At 40.6% G+C, this 27,941-nt stretch overlaps 1 protein-coding gene across 12 annotated transcripts in view; it reads right to left on the bottom strand.

Annotated features, from left to right (window-relative positions):
• Positions 1–27,941, bottom strand: part of ELMO1 (engulfment and cell motility 1) — a 312,086-nt gene that overhangs the window by 29,215 nt on the left and 254,930 nt on the right. For all 12 annotated transcript variants that reach the window (XM_056483191.1, XM_056483198.1, XM_056483192.1 and 9 more), the window contains one exon: positions 4,334–4,497. In XM_056483191.1, the coding sequence (XP_056339166.1) occupies positions 4,334–4,497 (164 nt within the window). The remainder of the gene's footprint in view (positions 1–4,333; positions 4,498–27,941) is intronic.

Raw genomic sequence — 27,941 nt, 5'->3', positions numbered from 1 at the left:
TTAATTAATATATATGATCGCTAATTTTGTGATCTCACTGCTCTTAACATTGGAGGCAATACTAACAGCAGTTACTTGTTTTTAAAATAGCTGAAGATAATTTCATTATGGAAGGACAGTTTTGGTGATCAAAAACAATTCCAAATCCCTGATTCTATTCCGAAGGACTTTTTATTTTTCCTAATCAAGAGTAGGTATTGATAAAGCTTTTCTTCATATGATACAACGATGCTCATATAAAAGAAACATCTAATCCTTGCAAAACAAGGTTGTTGTAGTTATGAGGATCTAGAGGCAACAATTTCCAGTTAACATTCAAACACAACTTCAATGAGGCTTCCCTTATCCAGCAGCTTTTGCACTTAAAACTACAGTGCTTCATACAATGAATAGAAAAAGAAAGACTTCTATCATGTTCAAGGCAGGAAAAAACATTCCCTGATTGCCATATTCTAAAGCAGGATTAAACAAGGTCTGCTGATGTTACAGCCACCATTGTGCACAACCTCTTTCAGCATATCTGCAGGGCTTTAAAATAAACAGCACAGCCACGATTGCTCTTTTCATTCACAGTCTCCTTACAATCCATGATTCTGTACTTCTATTAACCGTGCCATCTACACAATTTGAGAGAGTTCCATCAAAGAGCAAAATGAAAGGACTGTTTCTTTTCACAGTCAAGAACAAGTGATCATGGATGTAATCAAAATGCAAAATGCATGGAGATAAATCTCTGCAAATGCAGTTGTGATTGCTTAAACACCTCATCGATTCACTTAGCCTTCACAGCCTTTAGGTTTAGCCTTTATCCTGAATTTGAAATGATTCTCTGGTAACACTTCAGTTGCTTTAAACTATTTGTGTTGGCTGTTTCACTTGTTCCATGATGGGGAAGGAGACTGCACTATGGCAGGAACTAGCCAGAGGGAAAGGTTCCACACTGGTGTTGGGGGTTGAGTGTTTTTCTATTACTGTGTCAATTTAAAGAATTTTTCCCATTATCATGCCAATGGAGCTGGCCGGGTTACACCCAGGACCTTTGACGACTCTAGACAAATGGGGTAGGTGGGAGCAGCTTCAGGAGGGGCAACTCGTGCTTCCAGAGGGAACTCGTGTTTCCGGGGAGCTTGGAGGAGGGTCCCCCATCTGCAGCCACACGGCCGAAGGCAGGAGAGCCAGACCCTCTGCGATCACCTGCCCTGCATCTGCCCTGCTTCAGCCTCCTGCCTCTGCGGACACAGCTAACCACCAGAACCCAAACGGTGAGCGAGGAGCTGCCCGCTCCAGCCTGTTCCCATCTGAGACCGGCGTGACCGCTGCCGCCCCCTCCTACCTCCGCTCCCACCGAGAGAGAGCGTGCCCACAGCTAAAGAAAGGACTGGAACTGAGTTATTCTTTTCTGTTTTGTTGGTAATTTTAACAACTGCTGTTGTTTCTGCTTGTACAGTTAGATATATTAGTAAAAGAGCTGTTATTCCTATCCCCTTATCTCTATCATCAAGCAAGCCAAGCGGGTGAAGCCCCTCTGGTATGGGGGGCGGTGGTCCAAGTACAAGTATGGAGAGGCCTGGCAGATTGACTATATCACACTGCCTCAGACCTGCCAAGGCAAGCGCTATGTGCTGACCATGGTGGAAGCCACCACCGGATGGTTGGAGACCTACCCTGTATCTCATGCCACTGCATGGAACACCATCTTGGGCCTGGAAAAACAAGTCCTTTGGAGGCATGGTACCCCTGAGAGAACTGAGTCAGACAGCAGGACCCATTTCAAGAACAGCCTTATGAGCACCTGGGCTAGAGAACATGGTCTTGAGTGGGTGTACCATGTTTCCTACCATGCACCAGTGGCTGGGAAAGTTGAATGGTGCAATGGCCTGCTTAAAACCACCTTAAAGGCACCTGGTGGGGGGACTTTCAAGAACTGGGAGATCAATCTACCAAAGGCCACATGGTTACTGAATACCCGAGGTTCCTCTAACTGAGCAGGCCCTGCCAAATCTGAGTCCTTGGAAACACCAGATGGAGATAAAGTTCCAGTGGTACACCTGAGAGGCATGTCAGGAAAAACTGTTTGGGTGAACTCTCCCTCCAGCAAAGACAATCCTGTTCGTGGGGTGGTTTTCGCTCAAGGACCAGGTTGCACTTGGTGGGTGATGCAAAAAGATGGAGAGACCCGATGCATACCCAAAGGAGACCTTGTTCTTGGGCGAATTATCTATGATACTGTGCCTGTAACTGCATGTATGTATATGATTTAAAAGTTTTAATTCGATGTAGCTTGTTGGCATGGGAAAAATTCGGGGTGGATAATGTTGGGGGTTGAGTGTTTTCCTATTACTGTGTCAATTTAAAGAATTTTTCCCATTATCATGCCAATGGAGCTGGCCGGGTTACACCCAGGACCTTTGACGACTCTAGACAAATGGGGTAGGCGGGAGCAGCTTCAGGAGGGGCAACTCGTGCTTCCGGAGGGACTCGTGTTTCCAGGGAGCTTGGAGAAGGACTCCTCCTGTCTGCAGCCACACGGCAGGAGAGCTGGACCCTCTGCGATCACCTGCCCTGCATCTGCCCTGCTTCAGCCTCCTGCCTCTGCGGACATAGCTAACCACCAGAACCCAAACGGTGAGCGAGGAGCTGTCCGCTCCAGCCTGTTCCCACCCAAGACCGGCGTGGCCGCTGCCGCCCCTTCCCTCCTCCGCTCCCGCCGAGAGAGAGCGTGCCCACAGCTAAAGAAAGGACTGGAACTGATTTATCTGTTCTGTTTTGTTGGTAATTTTAACAACTGCTGTTGTTTCTGCTTGTACGGTTAGATATATTAGTAAAAGAGCTGTTATTCCTATCCCCTTATCTCTGCCTCAGGGTCCTTGATTCAAACATTTATAATACTTGTGGGGAGTGGAATTAAGATCTCTATTTCAAAGTAAAACTTCTGCCTTTATTGGCAGATACCTCCTTCAAACCAGGACAACTGGAAATGAAGAGCTTGCACAGGGCAATGACAACTCTTTCAATGCTAGCTGATGATGCAAGAGAATATATATAATTGACCTGTATAAAACTGTTGAGTCATTGGGAAATCAGGGAAGATGAGAAGCTTTGGTGACAAACTTTGCAGTTCTTAAGCAGCTTTGAACTGCTAAATGTTGCAGGGGATTTGCATGGCCATTCTGAGCAGTGTAACAATACAAAACTAACTGGAACTATTTGTGGATTTTTAATTACTGCAAGTGACATCAGTAATTGGGCATTAGGTTGTATTTTCCAACACACTGGAAACATAAAAGAAGCAGTCCCCCTTTGATCCACACTGGCATGGCTAAAATTTAGTTTATAATTCTATTTTGCTTATGCTTCCACTGTTGCCCTGCTGCCAGTGGAGCAACGTGTCCCCAGAGCTTGTACTTAGATACCTGCATCCTTCAGAAACAAATCAAAATTAATATCCTGCTTCTGAATTATGCTCTGGTCAAAATCCAGTTCTATATTTTTGCCTTGGAAAAGGATATTTAGATTATCATGAGCCATTCCACTTGCAACAGTCAAGATTTCATGGCATTTTATCTGATCCTTTTGGAGTCCTCACCGTCTCTTGGCTGATCTCAAAAGGTTCCTGCTATTCTCAGTACAACATTTGCAAAGCACACAGTCTGCATCTGTCCTGTGCCATCGGTTCAGCCACAAGCCCAGACTTGGTCCACAGCCAAGTGCAGCATCCATTCTTCATATAACAGACCAAAGAGTATTCCGAAAAATGAGAAGGAGCTATGGAGGCAATATTAGCCTTCCATACTTTTCAGTAAACAACAAACAAAGGGTTGGCTAACTGCCAGAATGTTGCTATTTTCAAATAGGTAAATGAATGCTTGTCATTAACACTAATTGATAAAGTTGTATACAAGGACAACTTTTTTGGAAAGTCAGTGTGTATTGGCTCCTCTTCTTCAGGGCTTCTTCCTGATTTGCTTAGAGAGGACTTGAACAGGAGACAAAGTTGTGGTGTTTGATTAGTTGAATTTTTTTTGAAAGCCACGACCAGCACCAAAATCAGGCTCACAATCATGCAGTGCCAGGAAATATCAAAGCACTATTTCATATAAATAAGCCATGTGAAATCCTGCTGGGATTTGCCAAATCTGATTTCACTGAACTCAAGGAAAAATTATGGTTCCCAGCAGAAGAAAACATTATGTATGAAAACTTTAAGCAGATTCTTCACTACTGCTGTTGAGCACAGCTCCTTGGACAGTTCTTCTCCCTGGGATTTCCCAGAAGAGCTCATAAATGTCATTCTCCGATGAAAAAACAAGTGGGGAGAAAAGACAATACTTACAGAATTGGACGAGACTGGAAATCTTCCTGGTTCATCCTCTCAGACTGGCGTATTTTCAGTATTTCTGTGTAACTAAGATTCTGAAGTTTGCTCTTGAATTGATCCAGAGAGCTAGGCTTGGTAGTGAGTGCTCTCATTATCTGTTCTTTCACTACCTGCATTACCTGCAGTTAAAGGAAAGAAAATGAAGCTGTGTTAACACTTTCCGTGTTTTTGTTTCAAATCTTACTCTGGGTCACACTAAGGTTTCTAGGTATAGAAGACAACTAGCACTATGTGGTATCTTAGACAACTTTTCAGTAACATAACCAGAAAATAAGCCAACTTCTACAGGGCATCACAGCCTACATCAAAAGCTCATCTACTCTGTGACAAAACTGTGATTTTTTGAGGGTGGGGGAGAGTTGCTAAGTAGCCCATTGCTTCTTTTGTCCCTTACAACCAGAGGCAATGGGCACACTCGAGCATGGGCAACACTTTAAACACCCTTTAAACCCCTTTAAACACTAGGAAACACTTTTTCACTGGGAGAGTGACCAAGCACTTGCACAGGTTGCCCAGGGAGGTGATGGATTCTCTATCCTTGGAGATAGTAAAAAACTGTCTGGACATGATCCTAGGCAACTGGCTCTGTGTGGCCCTGCTTGAGGGAAGGCTTACCAGATGACTTCCAGAGGTTGCTTCCAACCTCAATCACTCTGAGATTCTGTGAGAGCCTTACACTCGCATCACATTGTGCCACACCCAGTGAAGGAAAAAGACCTCACTAAAAGAGAACATTAGTCAGGGAAAGAGAGAGACCACTTTGCCAAGGATATTACGGGATTGCTTTTGACTAAATGCCATAAACAATGCAAACCAAAAACTGAGAATGAAAGATGGCTAGGCAACAGCCATCTATTCTGCATAATGATTATTTTTTCAGGACAAAACTGCTGAGACACAGTTAACTAAGGAGAACTGCTTGGATCTAGTTCAGATAAATACATATGAGAGATTATTCTCTCTCTCTCTCTCCATAATCCTAGACTCATTTCCTTGGTGATGGTACAAGTCACATACTTCAAAATATTTATCTGATGATGTGCTTAAATTGGCTGAAAGAGCAATTTATCATACTCAGAAAGGTCCATCTCACCAAAATGCCAAAGCTAAAAACCAGTAGGAAATGCTAACAGTCCCAGGTATGAAAATGGTAATGACAGAAATCAACAGTTACACAAAGAGAAGGCAAAGCTTTTTCTGTGCTGTTAATCCTACTTTATTCTTTCATCTTCACCATGCATCTTACAATAGAAACTCATCCCCTCAGAGGTTCCCTAATTATTCCAAAACCTTCTCTTTTCATATAAATATTTAATTGTTTCACATTTGTTGCCTCAGTCTTCTGACTCATTGTCTGCACTGTTTTCTATTTTTGCTTCCTGAGACATACCTTCTTTCTCAGATGCAGGTTAAGCACTCATTTTAGCTGTGTCCAGCAGGTGAAACTAAGCAACTAAAGAAGTGAAGAACTACTTAGCTGGTCTCCCAGTGAGAATTAGCTACTTCCCTACTGAAAGATGAACTCCTGACTGGCACCTCAGGCTCAGAGGAATTAACACCTCCTCACCTTCATTCACAGTGCTCTCACTAGTCCACAGCAGTTCAAGTAAGAAGGGTACTGTCACACCTCAGAAATGACAAAAAGATCTGAGCATTGATGGTTCATGCCAAAAAGGTGGGTGGCATAATCCTACTGATTTCACTGGGTCTTGGTTTAACAACTAAAAGGCCTTATGTAATGAAAAACGTGAACACAAAGGAAACATCCTCAAAGGAACAGCAGGAAAGAATGGAAGAGATAATTCTAGTGCCAAGTTGGATGTTTAAAAATATGTTCTGTCTTCCTCTTTCTGTCTTCTATCACTGCTAATTAATTTTAAATATAATGTTGCAATCACTTATGCATGCATGGAATTTCAGTTTCATGAGTTTGTTCAAATATCTATATAGATGTGATTGTTTGTTGTTTATATATAGGTTTATTTTCCTAAATGCAGGAACTCACAATGGGGAAGCTGTCTCTTACGAGCACTTTTTCTCATAAAACAAATGGACAAACAAATTAATAAATACTATATTTTAGGGAATTGGATGCATGAGGATCTTTACAGTCTGATCTCTAAATCATTCATATGAAGCAGTGCTCATTCTTGGCTAAACTCTGCAAAGGAGGTTTAAATTCATTAGATTTGGAGGTCTGTCACTTATTTGCAACACCCTTCTCTGTAATTCATTTTTAGGGTAAACATGAAAACAATGAAAATTCTTCTTCTTTGCTCTTGTGTCATTCACAGTGCTTCACAAAAGAGCCCCTTGGTCTAGAGGCTGCCCCTGCTCCTGAAAGAGAAGGCAGGAAGTGTATGCCCAAGGGCCAGCAGGTAAGGAGACGATCACTTGCCTTGTAATGTTTATAGCCAACAATATTTAACTAGCTGGCCAAAGTGTTAAAGCTGCTGATGGTAGTGAGTCTTCTGAGCATTTGGGAATCACTGCCAAGGACTTCTAATCTGTTCAGTTTCCAGTGCTCAGTTGCCAGCCTTTGATTACTGCTCTCTGAGAGACAGCATCAACCTATCCACCTCATGTATCTGATGTTAAAATGAAATTAAAGGTATTCTCCCCTCAATGTGATTGTACATAGACACTGTAGATAGTTATTTTAATTACATTATGCTTTGCTACTCTTACTGAGAAATGAGTGTTTCAGAGGATGCATTTGCTTTAAATCATGTGCTTTTTATCTGATGACCTCTCATATGGGTAAGAGAATCCAAGTTCTGTGTTACAACAAGGTAAATTCACTGAAGACATTAAGAGAAAGACAGTAGGAAGAAACCAACAATTTTTTTGAAAATTAAACACGTAGGACCTTATTCACCAGATTTTGTATCCATTTAACATGTTTCAATAGCTAGTATCCTGCCATTACATGTTTTTCATTAAAGTGTTTAGTCTAGTTTGTTGTGTGTTTTGCTTATTTGACCTCATCTATGTCATATCATAGTCTGACTACTTTGGCTTTCCAACATTTACCCCCTCTCTTCTCTCTCTCTCTTGCTATGACAACTTTTGCCTGTGAAAATAAAGTCTTTCTTTCTGGGTGGAGCAGAGGTCTGAACTTGGGCTATACAACAAGGGGTCAAAATAAAAAGAATGAGAAATTGTTAATACCAAAAGGAGCAGTTTATTAGGGCCAAACTCTACAGCAAGCTTCTCACTGATCGTATTTCAGCAACTTGTTTTCAGCTATAGAAAGCACAAACCTCTCTACTCTACTCATCCCATACTGATGCAAACTTTGCTCTTGGTACTGACTAGAGAAGCCAGGCAGCCCTCTCAGACACCTACCACTAGCCTGCAGGATTCTGGAAATTTAAGTCTGAGCCTTCCACTCACCAGATACATTCCTTCTACAAATTCACAGCATCAGTCTTTTCAGAAACCTCTGCCAGAACCTCTGTTCACAACAACCCATCTGGGGTGTTACCCAGGGGGTAGTGGCTTTGTACTGAAAATGGGCAGGTTTAGATTAGGTATGAGGAAGAAATTCTTACCATGAGAGTGACAGGTTGCCCAGAGAAGTTGTGTATGCCCCATCCCTGGAAGTGTTCAAGACCAGGCTGGGTGGGGCTTTACATTGATTGCTGCTTGGATGGGTGGGTGACTCATGTAATGCTGACTGACTGCTATTAATCTTGACAGTTCACTTTCCTTCTGCACAGACAAGACTTAGACGTAAATAACACACATTACAATGATGTGCTTAGTTCAGTGCTTTCCTGATTTGTCTCAACATTATCAAGTACTGCAAGGTGTAATTTCCCTACCTCACTGCAGCACATGATAAAAGAGCAGCCACTGAACTTCCCTTTATTGGGAGACTCCTCTCTACAACCAGACTTGAAGAACCTGAATTGTGAGAAGTTTTAGGCCCTCACTCACTAGCTTTTTCATGTGACCATTTAAAATCATCCAGCCAACAAATGGAGAACTGGAATAAAGACATCACTTTGCAAATTGGTTGTAAAAAATTCACACCTAGCTTCCTTCCTGTCTAAACGTTCCTGAAAAAAAAGTAGCTTGGTTAATACAAATTAAAGAATGCAGGTAGAAATATCATTTGGTGATTGAGATTCAACTTGATCATTTCAGTGTCACAAAGAGATTTCCTTCAGCTAAATCCACAAGGCAGGCAAAAACAAGATTGTAGAATGAAATAGCTAAATCACTCTTAATGAATAGAGCTTACTGACAAAGGAGGCTGTAAAGAAAATTTAATTCTGAAGGGAAAGGAAATTACTTCAGTTTACCATCAGCCTGTCAACTCCTTTAATGAAAACTTTACATGTTTAATGTGTGCACCAGGTAATGTGAGACATTTTTTAGACCCAAAGGATTAATTGTTATAACTAGATCAATGGTTATAACAAGAGTAATCCTGAGAGGCTTCAAGGTCCTAGGAAGATAATTTAATGGTGATGACCCCACCCCCACCCCAATCTCCACATATTGCTGTCTGTGAATTCACTACACTAGTCTTTCAGTCACAGCCTGTACCAAACATTCACTCCACATTACTTTAGAATATTAGTCTAAACATGCCCTTCTACATAAGCAAATTTAAAGTCAGTGCTGGCACAATCTAACCATTGACAAGAGACTCCAAAATTCCAGACCACTACTTCTATTATAGTCTGTGTACTCTGAAATTACAACCCTCCCCCACCTCCCCAGTTTTCAATCTTCTCAGCTATTCCAGAACACAAGGACAGTTACTGTAGCCAGCAATAAAGAGGCAACTCTAAGTCATCTGGATATAAGTAGCCACAGGAATAATTACGTTGATTAATTTTCAAAAACAGGATGAGATAGCAGCTGTCAGAGGATTTAGCAGATACAAGCTCTGATACATTTTATCTCTTCATTTTTCTGCAGAATTTAAAATCCATTGCAAAGAAAGTGCTGTGGTTTTGGCTTGTCTTTTCCTTCCTTCCTTCCTTCCTTCCTTCCTTCCTTCCTTCCTTCCTTCCTTCCTTCCTTCCTTCCTTCCTTCCTTCCTTCCTTCCTTCCTTCCTTCCTTCCTTTCTGTAATCTTAATTTTCTACTATGAACCAAGATATTTTCCAGTCTGCAGAAAAGAGACTTGAAACAATGCAATGGTTTTGATCAAGCTGAACAGTCTATTTCCATGCAGGATCAGTATCAGTATCCAGTTCTGCGGTGACTCATTTTGGAGAACAAATGAGGGCACCTAGCAGATGTGACGATGGTGCTGAGAGATAGGAGATGTGACAGCAGTTCCACACAAGGTGTTTAACAGTTCTATATCAGGAGTCAGAAAATCTGATGCTGTAGCAATAGATCAAAGTGAAATCTTGTTCAGAGGCTCAGGACCCAAATAATTGCCTGCCCTCTGGTGAGGAAAAAAGGTAAGAGAACTTGAAGAGCCTGACCTTGCACTGGATTCCAAGATACAGAAGGTCAAGTAATAAAGAAAGAAAATGCTGTATATTGAGTGATCACAACTGTTTTACATTTCATAGAACTTGATTTTTCTGATTTTTGTTTTCCCTTAACTAATGAATCCCAGGAGTGGGAAAAAAGATTGAAACTACACAGTTCCTGGGAACTGATGGGCTGAGACTACTCTTAATCCAAGACTATGGAAGAGGAGGTAGAGTATTTTTCACATTCTTGTAAGAAAGATGGAGTAAGAGATCAGGGACATGAGCACAAGACTAGTGAGCACTATGAAACAGGGTGTGAAAGGGAGGCTGAGAAAAAACAAGGAAGGGGTCTGAGGAGTGTCTCCGTCTGAAGAAGCTGATGTAAAAAAGTTCAGTTCTCTGTAAGAGATCCCCAGCTTACTGTACTATTGCATGTGAGGACCTTGTAAATCACGTTCAGAAGAAATGGACCACTTATTGCTGAACTCTGTCACATTACATGCGGGCTACTCCACCTCTACAGCTGTGGTCTGTGGCCACAGCTTGACTTGGCACAAAAAGCTCCCAGAGTTCTGTTAGCTGCGCTGATAATTTTTCCCTTAGATACACAGATCCTGATGGAGAACCACTGCATACCCATGGAGGCCTCCAGTTCTCTTTTAACATTACTATACATTTTCTCAATTAAACCCAGTAACAGTGGCAGGGGCATTGGCTGGGAGTAAAAATCATCTTGAATTTAAGAAAAAGACAAAGAGATGTCACAAAATTCCACTGAAGGGTAATATGGCTAAAGGGATGGGCAAGAAGACGATTTTTACAAGAAATGGGAACAGACAGGAGTACACAAAGGAAAATGAAGGCAGCTAGTAGGAACAGTGTTATAAATATGGAAAAGTGACCAGAGCAGGAGCAAAGGTTCCAGTGGAGAGTATCAGCATGAGGAGGAAGGCATCCGGAGGATAGCTTGCAACAAAATAAATAGAAATGGGGAGTATAAGAAGAAAAAAAGAGGCTTTGATAGATGTTGTATTTCTTCAGAAAATGAAGAATAAAGAAAAAGAAGAAATGAGATTTTCTTCTGTTGAGAATATGAAAAATAGAAGTTCAGTTAAATGGGAATAGGAAAACAGAGGGTCAAATATGGGAGAAATTATATATTTCTAAAATTAGGGCTCAGACTGACAGGAAGTCTTCCTTAAGGACTGGCTTGAGAAAGTTTAGGATAAAATTAATGGTAACAGAAAGGGAAGTGAACAGCAGTCTTTTACAAACTTGAAATGTGAGTGGGTTTAGAATCATCAAAATGCATGCAAATACTCTCCATAATTTCTTCATTTTGACAAAAGACAATGTGGAAGACATTCACTGTCTTCTTTCAGGACTAAAATCAGATGCCGCACAAAAATGCAAGTGTTCCATTCAATGCTAATTTAAACACACAAGTCAAATACTATTTGTTTGTGTAATACTGGGCTAAAAAAGGAATGACTGATAGATAGGAAACCTCTTCCTCACATTAAATGTTTGCAGAAAACTATTTGCATCAGAAATAAGGAATAAAATTCTTTTCCTGTTTGTGCTTTGTGCCTTGAGGTAGACAGAGCAAGAAATAAGTGCTGTGTGACAATGTTTCTACCCCAGTAAAATGATGTGCAAAGTTAATGTGACAGTTTTTGTAAACTTTCTTGTTAGTTAATTGAAATCTTAGGTCACACAATATTACATTATTTCCCCCAATGTCTGGCAACCTCCTTTGGCAAAATAAAACATGCACAAAATCATTTGTGGGTGGCATTTAATCTACAGCTTTTCACAGACAAAATGTACTGATCTTCTCAAACAAAATGTTAAGTGAGGGGAGGGCGAAAATGAGGAGATATTTGTATACTTAGTCATAAACTAACACAATAATAAACATGTCAAATAATATGCTTGTAAATTCTAATGAAAAACAATGTGAGAGTTACCCATGGTTAAGAACATACATTTGGGTGCTGCTTCCCTTGATTACATTAAATGGCTTACACTAAATGAAAATTAACTTAATATATTGGCAAATTGCTGGTTCTACAGAAGGAAAACAAGAACAGGATAAAAGATAGCTTTCTTCCCCTAGGAAAACATAAAAATCAAAGAACTCAAGTCCTAGACATTAATGATAAATAAAAAGAAGACTCTTTAAATGGGCAGAAAAACAGGAAAAGTGGCAGAGCAATTTTTTTTAAAAGTCGAACAGAAGGCTCTGGAATCATTGCTCATCTGATACATGTACAGTACAACTGATAAATGGGTAAAACTGTAAATAAAACAATACAGCTTCACATCTTCCTATCTCCTTTAGCTGAGACGAAAGCAAATAAAGATGTGGCCAGCTGCATTGCTGGAAAGATCTCCAGGCTCTTTCACCAGCTGAAACCACTGTGTTGAGGTCCCTCCTGTCCAAGGTATGCATGGCCACATGGTATTGCACATGGTGCAAGCCTGCCACAGTCCCTTTTTGTATTCTCCCTCTCTTTGTCACTAGCCAACTACAGGGACCCTCCAGCCTAATTTCTAAATGGAAGGGGAGCCAGTGCACCAGATTCAATCTTTTTAATACCAAGAGAAATGGAGTTCCTTACAATATGGATACGGCTTCTCTACCTTTCAACTTCATACCTCTCCTCCTTGCTAACCTTCTGCCAACCTGCTAGACCTGGAAATCCATGAATTCCACTTGTTTTCAGCAGCAAATTCAGCCAAATTTCCCCATGAACATTTTTTACAGAGAATATTTTAACAATTAAACATTCTATATGCAAAAGCTCTACAATTTTGCCAAGTTTGCTAATACTTATGTAGTACTTATGTAATACATGCTGTTTCTTCAGCAAGTCCAAAAGTTGGCTCACTACTCACATAGTAAAGTTTCTTATTTAGTTAAAAGTGCCCCCTCACATTTATTCTCTTACTTATATGAACAAAGAAAATAGAAGATATAAATAGATGCTGGAAGTTTCAGCTTCTGTTTTCTAGACCTGACATAAGTGGCTTTCACCATTTAATTGCTACCTTTTTGTTTTCTTTATTGTTTGTTTGTTTGTTTGTTTTGAGCATTGTATTTTATTAGAAAAGTGAAACTTCAAAAATTTGTACCTAACAAAACCATGAAAATGTGGTTTTGGATTCAGTTCTTCAGACTAGAAAGCTAAATTGCATATTTAGGCTTTTCTGATGAATACATAAGACCTATGTTTGGTATGCTCATGTTGGACTATTCCATTCAGTCCCATTTTTTGCATGCCCTTACGATTAAGGTAAATAGATAGGCTGAGCATCTAGGAGTTATGAAAAAGTCAGTTGTTCAGATGTGCCATGCCTTATGAATGAGTCAACATGTTATTTTACACCATAATTTATAACAAAATTAAGCTGTAATAGTTTTTAGGTAAAGCCTTGTTTTCATATTCATGTCCCTGAAGAAAAGTGAGCCAACAAACATGCCTACAGAACACCAATTTTTAGCACATCTCATATTAATAACTGTTTCAAGTGATAATTGCATTGTTATCAGAGATTCCAGTCTGTGACGCGATACTAAAAACAGCTGCATGAAATTGCTGCATAATTCACAGAAATACACAAAGCAATGAAGAGCTTATACCCATTGCAACTTGTGAGATGTTAACTATAGATATTATTCTGTAAATATGCTGCTCACAAATTACTGACTTGACAGATTATAATAAGTTCTGTCAGGACTATTACAAACCAAGATCTGCTCGGAGCTGCCAAGCATACACAAAATGTGTATGTCCAAGACAAAGGAAAAAAATATTTTCATTGCCATTTTAAAATGTTCTGAAATAACTGAATACCTCTGTTACCTTTGTCAAATTCTGAATTTTTGCAGTCTAGTCCAATGAGATTTCTGCCTCAGGTAGTTATATCTTTACTGTGCTGTTCATATAAATATGAACAACACATATTATTTTTCCTCCTGAGCTATGGCACGTAACCAAGAATACAAGAAATTTAACCAGACTATTATTAGAAAAGGAATCCACAGATTACTTGTTTTGCCATACCTAATTTTAGGAAGTGGAATGGTTTATGGCTACAGAAACCTGTATTTTTCATACTGCAAAGGAACAATCTTTTCTCCCCACAGATCAAAGGGAAGCCTTTTTGGGATCTACATGCAGTACTGGAAGATAAACTGCTCCCCAGGGTAGAGCACTGATTTATTTGACACCTAATACTAACACCAACAATTCAAAAGCATTCAGTCACCTCCCAGTAATTACAAAACTGACCTGCTAGCCAGGGAAGTTGAGAATGGAACAGACTATTTAGGTTACCCAATGCTTTGGGAATATGACAGACTTCCACAAGCACAGGGGAAGGCACCCAACAGTTATTTGAAATCTTAACTAAAGATATATTAGTAACCATCAGGACTGGTCCCACTGCTCCATGCCCTTCACTGAAGGGCATCTGAAGCATCTGAAAAAAATCACACTTTTTTTTCCCCTCCAGTGAATACTATGTTAATATCACAATCTCAGTTTTTTTCCCTCTCGTTCTTTCACTCATATTAAATCAGAGCCAAAGGATTTTTTTTCTCACATAGGATTAAAACAAGATTGGCTTCAAGTTTACTTCCCACTATTGATTTGAAACTACCAATGACATACACAGAAACACATCTCCAGAAACACATCAAACCTGCCTAGGAGGCTAAATTATGTCTTAAAATAGTGCTATTTCTAGTAACCAACTAGTGAGTTATGGTTGGATAAAGGCTTAAAATCTTCCAGTAATGAAAGATCCTTTCTCATCACTGGACCTCTTTCCATATTGTCATTAATCCACATTTCTAATCAGCCAGCAGACTTCTTCTTTCCTTCAACTCTATAATTACATACTTTATGATTTTTGGTGGGAGGTAAATTTAGAATTAAATGCAAGATATTTATTTTCCCTTGAAAGGTTAGATTCAGATTCTGTGCACTCCAGACTGCAGCAGTCGCCAGGAAAAAAAAAAAAAAAAAAAAGCATCACTCTCATTCTGCAATTTCCCTACTGCCTCATATGTGACTACACAAAGGATTTGGGATTTGCTTTGATAAGTTTGCTCAGGTCGAGAAAGAAGCCAAATGGGAGATGTCATGCTAGAGTAAACATGGTCCAGGGGCACAGACATGGTGTGTCCAGACATTTGTTTCAAATGTTGGTGACAAGGAGTCTAGAAGTGAGGTTACAGATATAAGGAGGTTGATCCCCCTATTGATTCTTTGGCTCTATGGAGCAATCGGAGTGCAGAATGGCATGTGAGGCAATGACTACAAAGGTTTTTGTAAAACTTTGCTAGTATTTTATCCTAGTGGCAGTTAGGCAGGAAGGGGGAGGAAACTCCTGTAAGGGAAAGATTGGTGGGAATGATGGAACCTATGTTTCTGTGTATGAAGGGTTCACACAGACAACATGGCAGAGGCAAGGGGAAACCATTGTGTAAAGGCAAAGCACACCAGGTGGGAGAAGGCTGGTATTACTGGGGCTGTAAAGTCAGAAGAAGGAAATATTCAGGGAGGGAAAGGTGATGACAATGTAACTTGGAAACGACTGTGTGAAACACATCTGGAATAAAATTCTGCCTGATTTTTAGGATAAAAGATGTAAGCATGGATGAAGCTGGCATCAACACAAAGTGGGTATTTTCTGTAAAACAAGATACATCCAATATTTTAATACCTGATTGTTTTGTAGACTCCCACACCCTCTATCACACCAAAAATGCATCAAGTCCAAAGGCTGCTGAGAAGAGTCAGCCATTACTGGCATTTTCTCTAAACATACTACCCTTATCGTTGGCTTTTCACTGAAAAATTTGGATTGGCCAGTGTTTACTGAGCAATCCCAAATCTGCCTAGTAGAAGGCAAATTACTGCAGTGTCATTGCCCCACACGGCCACACAGACAGTTCAGCAAGAGCAATATTTCTATACAAAAACCACTTCATGTTTTTATTTTCTGCTACTGCCTGCTACAGGCTAGGATTTCCCTGACCTTCCTGGCTTTTTTCCTTCTTTTTTTCTCTTTTTTGAGTTCAGATGCACTCCCAGGAGCATACTAAATGAACCCAAATATCATCGCACAAGCCACATGCAGAAACATGCAACCTTCCATTAGGTTGAGAGATGGACAGAGGGAATCCTCATAAGGATGCTGTTATAGTGGGAGAGAGGAAAACAGCAGCTCCCCACAGCAGCTGTGAAGTGGGCGATGTGCCCAGGGGCCTGTAGCTAGGGGCAGTGTGTGCAGGACGGCTGGTTTCCATGGAGGACTGAGTCAGGGAGGCAGGAGAGATGCTAGTGGGAGGCACTGCTGCTGCCTGCTGGCATGAAGACGAGCAATACCTCCTGTTATTGCACCTACCATCAACACCCACGGCTTCAGGGGGCTCGGTTCAAATGCACTTACAGCTTCTGCTTCCTTGGTCTCGTCTTCTCTGGGGGAGGACCATGACTCAGAATACATCGTGCTGTGCCTGGTTTGGTGGGTTGCAGTGATTTAAAGGAACACAAACTACTAGGCCTGAGCTTTAAATAAAAAACTTTAAAAAAATTTAAAATCTAGCAAAGCAACATAAGCCCAAGGTCGACTGACTGGTGGCTTTTGGGACCCTCTGTTCTGCACAAAGGCCCTGCAAATGTCTTTTGCACATGATTAATCTTTGCCAAACTAAACATAATCTTAGCAGAGCTAGTGTTGCAACTCACAGGCCATTACTTACCAAGCAACAAACATGATGGCTGCTGGAGAGACAGCCTAATCACAGCAGGGTTCTTCTAATTACCAATATTTTTCATAAAGATAAAAATAAGAATCTTCAATGCTGATCCAGTATTGATGAGCATCACTCCATCCAAGCCCTGCATCAACATTTAGCTGGGGCACGTATTTTCTACACATTGGAATATTGCTGAATTAAAGTCACAGTAAATCTGACTCCCCACAATGTTTCCTTGCGCCATATAAACCATTTGTTCTTGTGAAAACAGCAAGCACCTGCCTTGAGTCATGTTTTCTCTGCTCTAGAATGTGTAGAAGGGTATTTATTGCATTTAGTTCACGGTAAGACCACAAGATCCTTCCAACATCTATAATGAGCATCTGAGCTCCTTAGACAGAAGAATTTATGTATGTGCAAAGCCCTATTACAGCTTTGTTCCCATTTTTGCCAGAATGAAATAGGGGGGAAATGCTTCCTCTTAGAGTTTCTTGGAAAGGCAGTAAACCATTCCAGTAGAAATCTCATCTAAGTAGCATCATTTTAAAGACAAAAGAGCTCTGAAGTGAAAGCACAAAAGTTTTAAGAACAGCAAATGTCTTGTTGCCATGTACATAAACCTGAGTCTTCAAAATTGCTATGTGACACAGCTATCTCCACGACCAGCAGGACAGGATCCAAGATAGATAAATATTTCCTAAGCAAAACAAAAATTCTAGTTTACTTATAGAGTATTCCCAGCAAACACTGCTCTTGATATAAATACTACACTGCAACAAGGATGATTGGTGGGGGATCCTTGAGTTGCTGAGTACAATGCCAAGGTCCTTCCTATCACAGTGACAGCCTCCTGCCCTCCCTGAAGGCATGCTCTTCACACATCTGCAGAACAATACTCATAAAACTCACCAATTCTGAGTCCCTGATATGCACATAGAGAACACAAATAGCAACTAAATGTCTCCCCCAACTATCTTCTGGCATTAGTGACAGAGATAACACAGCATGTGTGGATACGAGCACTTCCTAATAGTTAAAAATGTTTAAAATGCAACCAACGAAGCCAAGCTACAACCTCTATTAACCAAGATACAGCACTTTCTGTTGAGTAAGGTACTGAGGGGAAAACGAATCAGCAAATCCCCTGATAGCACACTGCCTCCAAAGCTCCTGGGCACTTGGATGTTAGAGGGATCCTGGTCCTGGGTGCCCTGCACGTGAAGCAGAGCTGGTGGCCATAGGAGGCCAAGACAGTAGAGAAAACAGTTTGCCCAAATCAGTGTAGCCTTTTTGAACATGCATGATTGGCTCCAATTGCTGCAAAAGAGAAAGATTTAAGAGGGCTTGAATGAAGATCAGGGAAGTGCTACTGCTCTAACAGATTTTGCTCAGGCCACAATGCAAGCCTAACTTCACCAAGTGAGAGCAGAGCAGTGCAGTTCCCTGTGGATGTGGAGAGTCTTCTCCCGGGCGTAAGTTCACAACAAAAAAAATCTCTAGTTTGTACTGGTTTCCACTGCTTTACACTACCATGGGTTGCCTATCAAATTGAGATAACATGAAGAGAAATCAGCAGGCCAGACTGACCCTTGGAGTTACTTTAATCAACGTAATGACTGGGAAACCATTCAAGTTCCTTTAGATTTATATTCTTTCTGCTTCCTCCACAAAGTAATGTAAAACTTGAGGAGAGAGAAACAAACCAAAGGATGGAAAATAAATGTTTATGTCTGACAGAAACATCTGAGAAGTCCCACTAACACTGGATTTAAAAACCTGGTGAATGCTCTATTCGAAAGTCAACACATTTGATGAAAAGCCATCAATCAGCAGTCTATTCTACACAACCCTTTCTTTAAAAATAAACTCCCCAAGCCCAGCAACCAGAGCAGGCTGCACATGAAAGCAGCACCAGCAGCTGAAACTCTGGCGAGGAGATTCAGGTGGGACTTATGCTTGCGCTTGCTGAAGGGCTGTGGACAGGTGGGAGGAACCTCACTTTGCTCGGCGGAAAGGAAGGCAATGAGATAGAACAGGAGCCTTATTGTAATCTGCATATGCTGGGGAACATAGAGGATGTAAATTAACATACTTTTCCCTCTAAATCCTTTGTGACTGATTTAAGGAGCCTGACAATGGGTAGTAAGTATTACTGTGGCAGGTTAATCTCAGGCTCTGAGGACATGTTGCTGGGGAACAGTAATATCAGGACATGGTATCTCTTCATGAAGCCAATCTCAAGGGTTAGGGTGTCATTGCTGTACTATCCCCAAACATGCTTCGACAGCCCCTAGATCTTTTACATACAAACAGGGCAGGCAGCAGCAGAGGCACCAGGACCCCTCCACACATTTCTTCCCAGCACTGTAACTGTTAGCATACCTAAGGGGGGACCTGACAACCATTCACCCTTAGAGATAAAACTTAGGATCAACCCCTCTTGCCTCCACTCTCAGGCCGACCAATCGAACTGCCTCTCACTGCTTCTCAACTACTCACTGCTTTTCTTGCAGTCCCAATTTTGTCCTCCCACCCTAAAGACCTGAAGTATCAAAGTAAACACCTCCAGGACCTCTGACAACCCTGCTCTTCCCAGACTGCTGTTGTTACTGCAACTGCCTAATTAATTCTCCCAACACATTCCCCTACCTAGGAAAAGGGGGAGAAGGATTCTCCACTGTTCACAAGGATGCTGAAGGCTTGTGGGTTGGAAAGGATGGATGTCAGCTGGAGCAAAAAGACCATGCATGTTCCCTATTGCAATGGAGGCTCTGGCTCAAAGGAATGGAAAAGCACCCATGCACTCGCAGACTGCAAGTGCTTCTTGCAGAGCAGATTTTTGGGGCACAGAGGGTCAAGCTCTGCTACTGGGCCAAGGCAGAACCACTTAATTATGGGCTCCCACAGGCAGCCTTCCCTTATTAAGGCCAAACTAACAGGAGCTGTTATCTAAAGATAGGTATGTTTATTGAGCCCTTTTACTTGCTTTGTCCACCTCTGGCACTATGCTATCCAGAGATAGTTTGCTTATCTTTAAGCAAGAGCCACACTTGAAACACGGCATATATACATAATGGCGCTGCTGTAACTCTCCTTCCTAGTGCTCTTTTCTCCTTTAATATCAGAAGATATATCAGCTGTGATTCTGAATAATTGTAGAAAAAATTGGTGTGAGAAAGAGGTGTAATTTTTTCCTTTTAAACCATCAGGAATCACATTTTCAAATGCAAACCCCAGTGTTTGGTGCTGACATCAGCTGTACAGAACAAATGTGGCCTCAGCACTAAGACCTCTGATGCACATGCTTCCCGCTGGGGAAGTCCTGTCTGAAAAGGAGGTTTTCCTTATCATACAGTGAAAAATTAATTCCCAAGAACTGTACAATGTCTTATCTTACCAAATGAGCTCAGCAGACTGTGCTGCAGAATTTTTGTCTTAATTTTACATTTTCTTTGTGGAGTAAAGCAAGTTTTAGGCCTCACTGGAGGGAAAATAGTATGCTAGACAGGACAGACAGCTCTTCATTTCAAAGAGTTGATAAACCTGCATATCTAAAGGCATCTCCTTTGGACTTACTAAACTCACTCACTGAAAGGAGCAGATGTTAACTTTCCAGTTTCCATCTAATCAAAAGTGAGAAAGGAAGAAAGCTGAAATGCTTAAAAATTTGCTCAGATAAGACAAGATCTTTAAACTTTAGAATACAATGCAAATGTGTCTGAGTACAGTTGATAGGGAAATCTGTCCTGAGGAAGCATATTTCTCTCTATATTTGCAGCTGTGCCACACAGAAGCCAAGATGGCACCTATGTGAGAGGCACAAGAACTAGCTTTGATGGTATCACTTGTCCCTACTCAATGATCTACAGAGATCATAACACAGAGACTTTATCCATTCATTGCAATTCCACAGGCACTGCAGCAAGCAACTCCTGTTTTATCCTACAAGGACAACTGATTAAGCTATATTCCCAGTATCTTTAACGAACCATAAACATCTCCACTACAAATAAGTAAAACCCACAAACAAAATTGGATATCAAGCCATCTCAAAAGAGGAAAAGACACAGTCTCAGGCTTGTAACAGGTTTCCCATACAACAGAAGAGGAGCTTTAAGGGCCTCTTATCTCATAGCTCCACAGGCCTAGAAACAAGGAGGTCAAGGATATTGCAAGAGTGAGATTCCTGCCTTTAAGGGCAGACAGTGTTTACCTCAAGTCATGCAGAGTCAATATGTGCTAAAATGACAGCATTTTCACCAACAGGAATGTTAAATCCTTCTTGTAGCTGTTTTACATCAATTATAATTAATCTTACTTTCCCTATGAGCCCTGGATTTTTTCAATGAAGTTTAATAAGGCAGACTGCCTTTTAGTTGCAGGAATGTATTTTTATTCTTCTTAATTCACTGCAGAAATAAGATTTTATAATACTGCTGACCTTCACAGAGTGGTATTAAGACTTTATAATCACTGCCATGAGTGGCCTGCATAATTAAACTGGCCTTCATCTCTCCTGGACAGTGGGGGCACTGCAAGCTCATACAGACCATCTATTTGCTGTACAGCCACTTTTATACCCACAACACACAAACACTAGGAGGTAGATTTACAATGAATATGTGAGAGAAAAAGAGATGAAAGGATAGGACGAAGTGAGTTCAGCTAACTTAGGTGCTGATGGCAAACATATGAAACAGAGACTTCCTTACCTACATAAAGTACTGGTATGTCTGTGATGGTTACCCAGTTCCCACCTTGCTCATGCCAAGACACCGTGCACTGCTCGTGAATCTATTTTTTTTGCCTCTTGGTGCCTTCTGCTTGGTGCCGTTTATGCATGGCAGCACCAGCAATGAAATACTTTCCCCATTCTTTCATGGGTCCCTGGCTAACCTCTTTCAGCACCATTTATTTCTGCAGAAAAGCAGTCTCAAAGGTCATCTACTCCTTTTGACCTTCTCCCTTGTAATTTCCAGGGCTCCATAGTAAACTTAACCATGGTCGTACATCATTATTTGTGAGCATTGTTTACCCTACCCATCAATACTAAATTTCTATCCTTAGGAAAGCTGGTGGCATTACTTTGGGTGCAGAAGGAGGCTTGGTAAATATGGTTGCTCTCAGGAAACTCAGAAAAAATCCACCATCAAGACAGTGCCACCAAGCCAGCCCTGATCATTGCACAGACAAATTACCTCCTGATTTATTCTGTTCCAACAAATGTCTGCAAGGGCTGCCAGGAAGCAGAAACATTTGTTTAATCAGAGCCTCTGGAAAATTAAACACTTTTAATGCCTGTGATAGGTATCACCTTCCTCCCCCTCTCTTGCTCTGTTCCCAAACCACGGTGCTAGAGATGCTCTCCTCCTCTGCAGCACAGTGAAGAACGGAATACAGATGAATAATTCAGAGACGATAAATCCATCTTGTTTTACCTTATTCTTGCTTCCTCCTCAGCTTTCCTCCCATACACAAATACACAAACATATAAGTACTGTCTTAGCTAGGTCAGCATGATTTTTTCCTCCTTTTGTCCCACAGTACATAACAAATTAACCTCATCAATATCAAGACTCCCACCATGCCTTTTGCACTTTGGCTGCTGCTACATCATCTGGGTTCATACTGGCCTCTTGTCAACTGAATTCCTACTGCAAAGGATGCAGTTATGAATTCTAAAGTATACTCTTGCCCCTTTCTAAACAGATTTTTTTCCTAAAACATGTAGGAAGACCTACTCAGGGAAGAGCTAAATAAAAGGTTTTTCCCCACAGTCTTTGGCAAGAGACCTGGGGAGTGACAACTGGCTAATTTGGTTCCAGAATACTCCCTGAGTGGTGCTGGTACACAGAACTGTCACAGTGAGACTCGTTCTGAATTCTGCTTGATTTCTAGCTGAAGACTAAGTAGTTACTTGCCATTAAATAGTCTTTTGATCTTCCTTGGGTGTTAAGCAAGTATTAGCATAAACAATTATCCCTTTAAATCCTCCCAGAAATATCCTGGTCTGGACAGAAAGGTTCACAATACACACACAGATCAGAAAGGAAAGGTTTTTGCTGCTTTTTTCCTTCTTGAAGTGAGGAAGATGAGCTTGTATCTTGGGTTGCAACATAGGATGTGACCAGATATGTGTATCCTATCATCATCTGCTGAAGCTGGGTGGGGCAGTGATCCTTATCTCTGTGGCACATATTATCTGCTAATGGGCCATCTTTAATACCAGGTGGGGCAGTCATCTTTATCTTTTTCACAACCCATCCTCCCTCCAGGAAGATAACATGTGCTGCCGGCCTATTAAGACCCACTGTATGACTGATAATATGACATCATCCCATTGGGAGATGCTCCAGCCAGGGGGAAGAGCCAAGCCTTTCCTACCTAGATAAAAACTGAGATTTTGGACACCATGGCAGCCTTTTCCACTGGACCTTTAAACATCATCACTGGATCTCTGAAGGAAAACTGCACCCTTCTACATGACCACTGCTTGAACTGAACCACATCTGTCACTCCAGGAAGACTTCAGCCACCATTTAATCGGACTGCTACCAACACCCTGACTGATGGGGTGTCAGGTTGTATTCTGACTCTGTCAGCGTTTTGGGTTTGTTCTTTGTAATATTTTAAAATTCCATTTCTATTTTAACAGTAAAGAACTGTTATTCCTAATTTCCATATCTTTGCCTGAGACCCCCTTAACTTCAAAATTATAATAGTTTGGAAGGAGGGCGTTTACATTCTCCATTTCAAAGAGAGTCTTCTGCCTTTCTTAGCAGACACCAGTCCTCCAAACCAGAACAGCTTGATCAGGATTCACAACTTGCTACAGAGTTGCTCACAGTTGCTGATGAGAATGGAGATGTTTTTTTTCTGTTAATACAGAACCCATCCTGTGGGCTTTCACAATGCCCATCTGCCATTTTGCTGTGGCTCTGTCTTTGCTTTTTTAAAAAAGGGAATACTTAAGTTGCTATTATCTTCCACACAACTGTAATTTCAATAAAAATGAGGTAGTTTTCAGACATGTCCAGAATACTCTAATTCAAAGAGGATTTTACAGCCACTTTTACTGTGAGAAAGCTGTTAAGAGTTCCTCAGAAAGGAAACAAATGCATGGGTCTATCCTTTCTGTGAAACCTCAAATGTATCAGAGCAGTGAAATAAATGATGCTATTTCAGGCTTATCATGCTGTGTTATTTTTGGTTGTTCCCAATAGTTTGGTAAAATGGGAAATGCAAACAACCACTGTGAAAAGTTCTATTACACTTCCTTTAACCAGTAGCACACATGGATTTTTGCCTAGTGATAACAGTATTTAACATCTGAGGTGTTTGGTAGCCATGGTGATTTTACTGTGATCACCAGAAATATCTGCAGTAGCAAAATACTTCCATTCAAAGATGGCCCAATGTGGAACTTGTGAATGTGACTTTTAAAATATGACAGAGAGGACAGAATTTGTATTTGTAGTTGTAAAAGTCATATTAACAAACACATCAGCGGGAACTGTTAGGTGCACTTAACTCTGGTTGGTTCCCTTGCTTTCATGTTCTGGAATCTCTCCTGAGTGGAATGGACTTGCTCCTGATTCAGAAGTTCCAAAACGTGATGTTCACTAGCAATTAAATATATGCTATAAATGAACCAGTATTGTGCAGTATTCCTGGCCATAAGCACAGAATCAGGAGAAAAGAGAAAAGGAAAATCATATTAGTAAGAAGTACAAACAGCACAGACAGATTTTCACTGGTTAATATAATGCAATCATAATGGAAATTTTATAGCAGGACTGCCCTATTTGCTAATGTTTTCTGCTGCAACTGCTGTAATACATCTGGCAAAACTCCCTTTTGGGGTAAATAAGCTTAGCTCCATTGAGTACAAACAATAGCATTAATTTATTCTAACAAAGTTTTGTCCAGCTTATATTAGGATGAGCTGTTATGTGTGATCCACTCTGTAGAGGTTTTGTTACATTATGAGCAACCATGCTGAAGGATAACTCTAGGGGATAGGCCTCAAAATGATGTTTTGCCTTTATGCTTTTAACAGGAATGCTGCACCAAATATAGCTTGCCGTAAGAGGATTTTTTTTTTCCGGGTCCTTGTCTGAACTGAGATTGTTCCTGACAGATGAATGACGTGAGCATCTTCTTTTGAAGCTACTGTTACTGTCCAGCTATGGCCAATACTGCAGACTGCTGTGGCCAAATGTCCATCTCTGCTATAGGACAGTATCCAAATTTTGCTCTCTAGCTTGAGAAAAAACAGTGCACTGCCTAATAAACCTTTTCACTTCATCTTTTTTAATGTATTGTAGCAGCTGCACTTTTCTTCAGTCTTGGAAATTTGACATGCAAGGTTTAGAGCCTTTCAGTTCAGATAGAACCATCACACAATCTAGTCTGAACCATCTCAGACTACCATTCAGCTTAGATAGGAAGACATGGAGATGTGTCAGGGAGACTATTTTATCAGTGTTTATATCTCCTATAATTTGATTTTAGGTCTGCAGCTGTATTCAACAGACACAAAACAGGCAAAAAGTGCATGAAAACTGGAGAAATTATAACAATAGAACAAACGTTCTTGCTTACAGACTGAGGAAGACATCTAATGTTCTTAAAATTTCCCTCTTTCTCTGTTTATGATCCATCTCACATCCATATGTATCTACAAATGAACACCTATATATTCCACTGGACAAGGTCAAGACAACAGCTATTGCAGCTTACAGCTGGCTCCATATTCTAAGTTGTACAAGGCAATTTCTGAAGAGTTTCCTCCTTCCTACTTACAACTCTTTGCAAGAACAGAGTTCACCTTCTATGAGGAAAGGAACATCATTTTGCAGTTACATTTTTGCAATAGGCCTTATTTATGACTTTCTCATGTCCAATAGTATAACTAAACTGAAATCAACTTAAAAGTGATTATTGTGCTGACATTTTTGTTTTGTTTAAAAAAAGACAACTAAATGACAGGTTGCACTGTTGGTTACTGAAGGTCATTAATTTTTATCATGAATGCAGGAAATATGTCCAGATATTTACCTATAGTACAAATTCTAGAAATGATAATCGGAAAGGAAGTAATTCATACCTAAACAAATGCACATATAATATACAGGGCCCGACTTAGATGCTTTCTAGATGCTTTTTTTTTTAGCCATAGGTGGGAGTGGATTCATGCTGAAAGTGTGGTATTACTGTGGGAACTTATTGAAGATACAGATGCTGCCTTAGGTAGCCCTTCTTCCCATGCAAATCCTCCTTTGCCAACACTTGGATCAGTCTGCGTGGATATAAGGTGCTGAGATAGAGTAATGCAGGCTCACACATGCCTCTTACATCTGCTTCAAGCCTGCCCTGCAATATACTTCTCCCTAGTTTCTGTCACCAAAGTGGCAAGGTATGTTTTCTCAGGCTGGCTAATTACTGGCATTTTGAAGGATTGTAAAAAATGAAGTTCAAAATCCAAAACTGAGCTAGCTGCAATTTTTCTCTACCCATCTGCAAATGCATTAAGTGATGATGTAAGCCAGGCCAGAGAATATTATTAAAATGAGTGGCAAAGCTCATTGAAATTGCACATGGAAGAATTTAGGCCCTGAGTTGGACGGCATAGTGATGTGCTTCAACTGCGGTGCTCTGACAAGAACAACAAAACAACAAATGCTAAGGCAAATTCCCAGCCATGACTTGCGAAATGCTTAAAATGACCAGAAACAAGAAAAGTTCATACATATTTCCTGATGTCCAATCTACCACATTAAAATAGGCTATCTCTGCATCTGCCCTTGTCATACATACTCTAGCTGTCTTTCTTTTTTTTGGTCTTTTTTTTCTAATATTAGTTTTGCAATGTGAGTTTCACTCTTCAGATATCAAACATAACCTCTATAATCTTACACCTTCTTTCTCAATTGAGCTTTCCAAGAGCATTTCTGCAATTGACGGAATAAAAAAAAAGAATGCTCCCTGAAATCTTCACCCATGTATCTAACATCTCAAAGTCTATTCCATCTCTTTTCCAGGAAAATGAGTGCTACCTCTCTTCCTACCCTATCATCCCAGTTCTGTTTCTGCTAGCCACACAGAATGCATGAGAAAGAACTCTCTAAGGCATCATCTTGTTTCTTTATACATGTGCTGCTCACCTTGTAGGCAAGCAAGACACTTCCACACTGCAAAAACTTGTAGTTTAGATCAGGCAAACAATACAATGCAACACACTCATGAGGAAAGAGAAATTACAACAGAAATTACAAATGTGCAGCAGCTCTCTTTGCGTCTAAGACAGAATTCTTGGTCCTCACTTATTAATTCATATGAATCTCCCTCTGCACATGGTATATTCTAGAAGCTGCTGGGTTTTTATAGAGAAAGTGGAGCCCTGCAAATGTTGAACCTCTCAGAAGGCTGACTTGTATGGAATTCTGCTTGTTCTGACCATAAACTCTTTACAAATATTAAAGAGAATAGGTTTCAGGTTATGAAAATATGAAAACTACAGAATACCAGCTATTAAAAAGCGTGCATTTGATAAAATAGATGAGCAGAACCCTTGAACCATTGTTTTTGCTCACATTCAATGAAGCATGCACTGTCACCCACCAGTCACCAGAGTCCAGCTTTGCCTCCACTGAATCAGCTCTCAAAGCCAACAAATAGCCTTTCAAATGGTCAACTTCCCAAATGGTAATGAAGAAATAAAATTCAGTATTAGCAGAAGATGAGATGCAAATAAATCTTATTTCTTTAAGAATTCTTGCTTACTAAACTTTTATTACATTCAGTTTCACTAGGGAAGATACCTACTGTCACATTCCGGAAGTCAATTAAACATCACAATGTTTCTCACTGATCTTGAAAAGATTTTGTGGATTGACCTTACAGTTGACATGGATTGCATACACTGGCTTTCTATTATGTTCTAAGATCCCTGGGAATGTTTGACTCCTCTTTAGACAGGATGAATGGAAAGCACATGCTGGTTCTGTAGCTGATAGCTGTTTCTTTCTTAGTGATTAGGTTACAAATGGCTTGAAAACTTTTACCTTTCCTATAGATAGTCCTTTACAAAGCCTTTATTGATGGCCCTGTACATAGCCTGATACCGACTGAAGTGCTCCACACTGCTTTGTCTGGCATATGAAGCAGATTAGCAAACACTCCTTATTTGCCATTTTCGGGAGTTCTGTCTTGCAGCTCCCTGGCCCCTAAGACCCACTTTGTGTAGTCTCCCATGGCTGCATAGCCTGAACTCAAACATGGGAGCACATTTTGAAGCTGTTAGCTAACAAAACTGCATTAACAGAACTTCGGGGAAACT

The sequence above is a fragment of the Oenanthe melanoleuca genome, chromosome 2 (assembly GCF_029582105.1).
Source record: "Oenanthe melanoleuca isolate GR-GAL-2019-014 chromosome 2, OMel1.0, whole genome shotgun sequence".
Classification (NCBI taxonomy): Eukaryota; Metazoa; Chordata; class Aves; order Passeriformes; family Muscicapidae; genus Oenanthe; species Oenanthe melanoleuca.
This window is presented reverse-complemented; position numbering and strand designations above follow the sequence as displayed.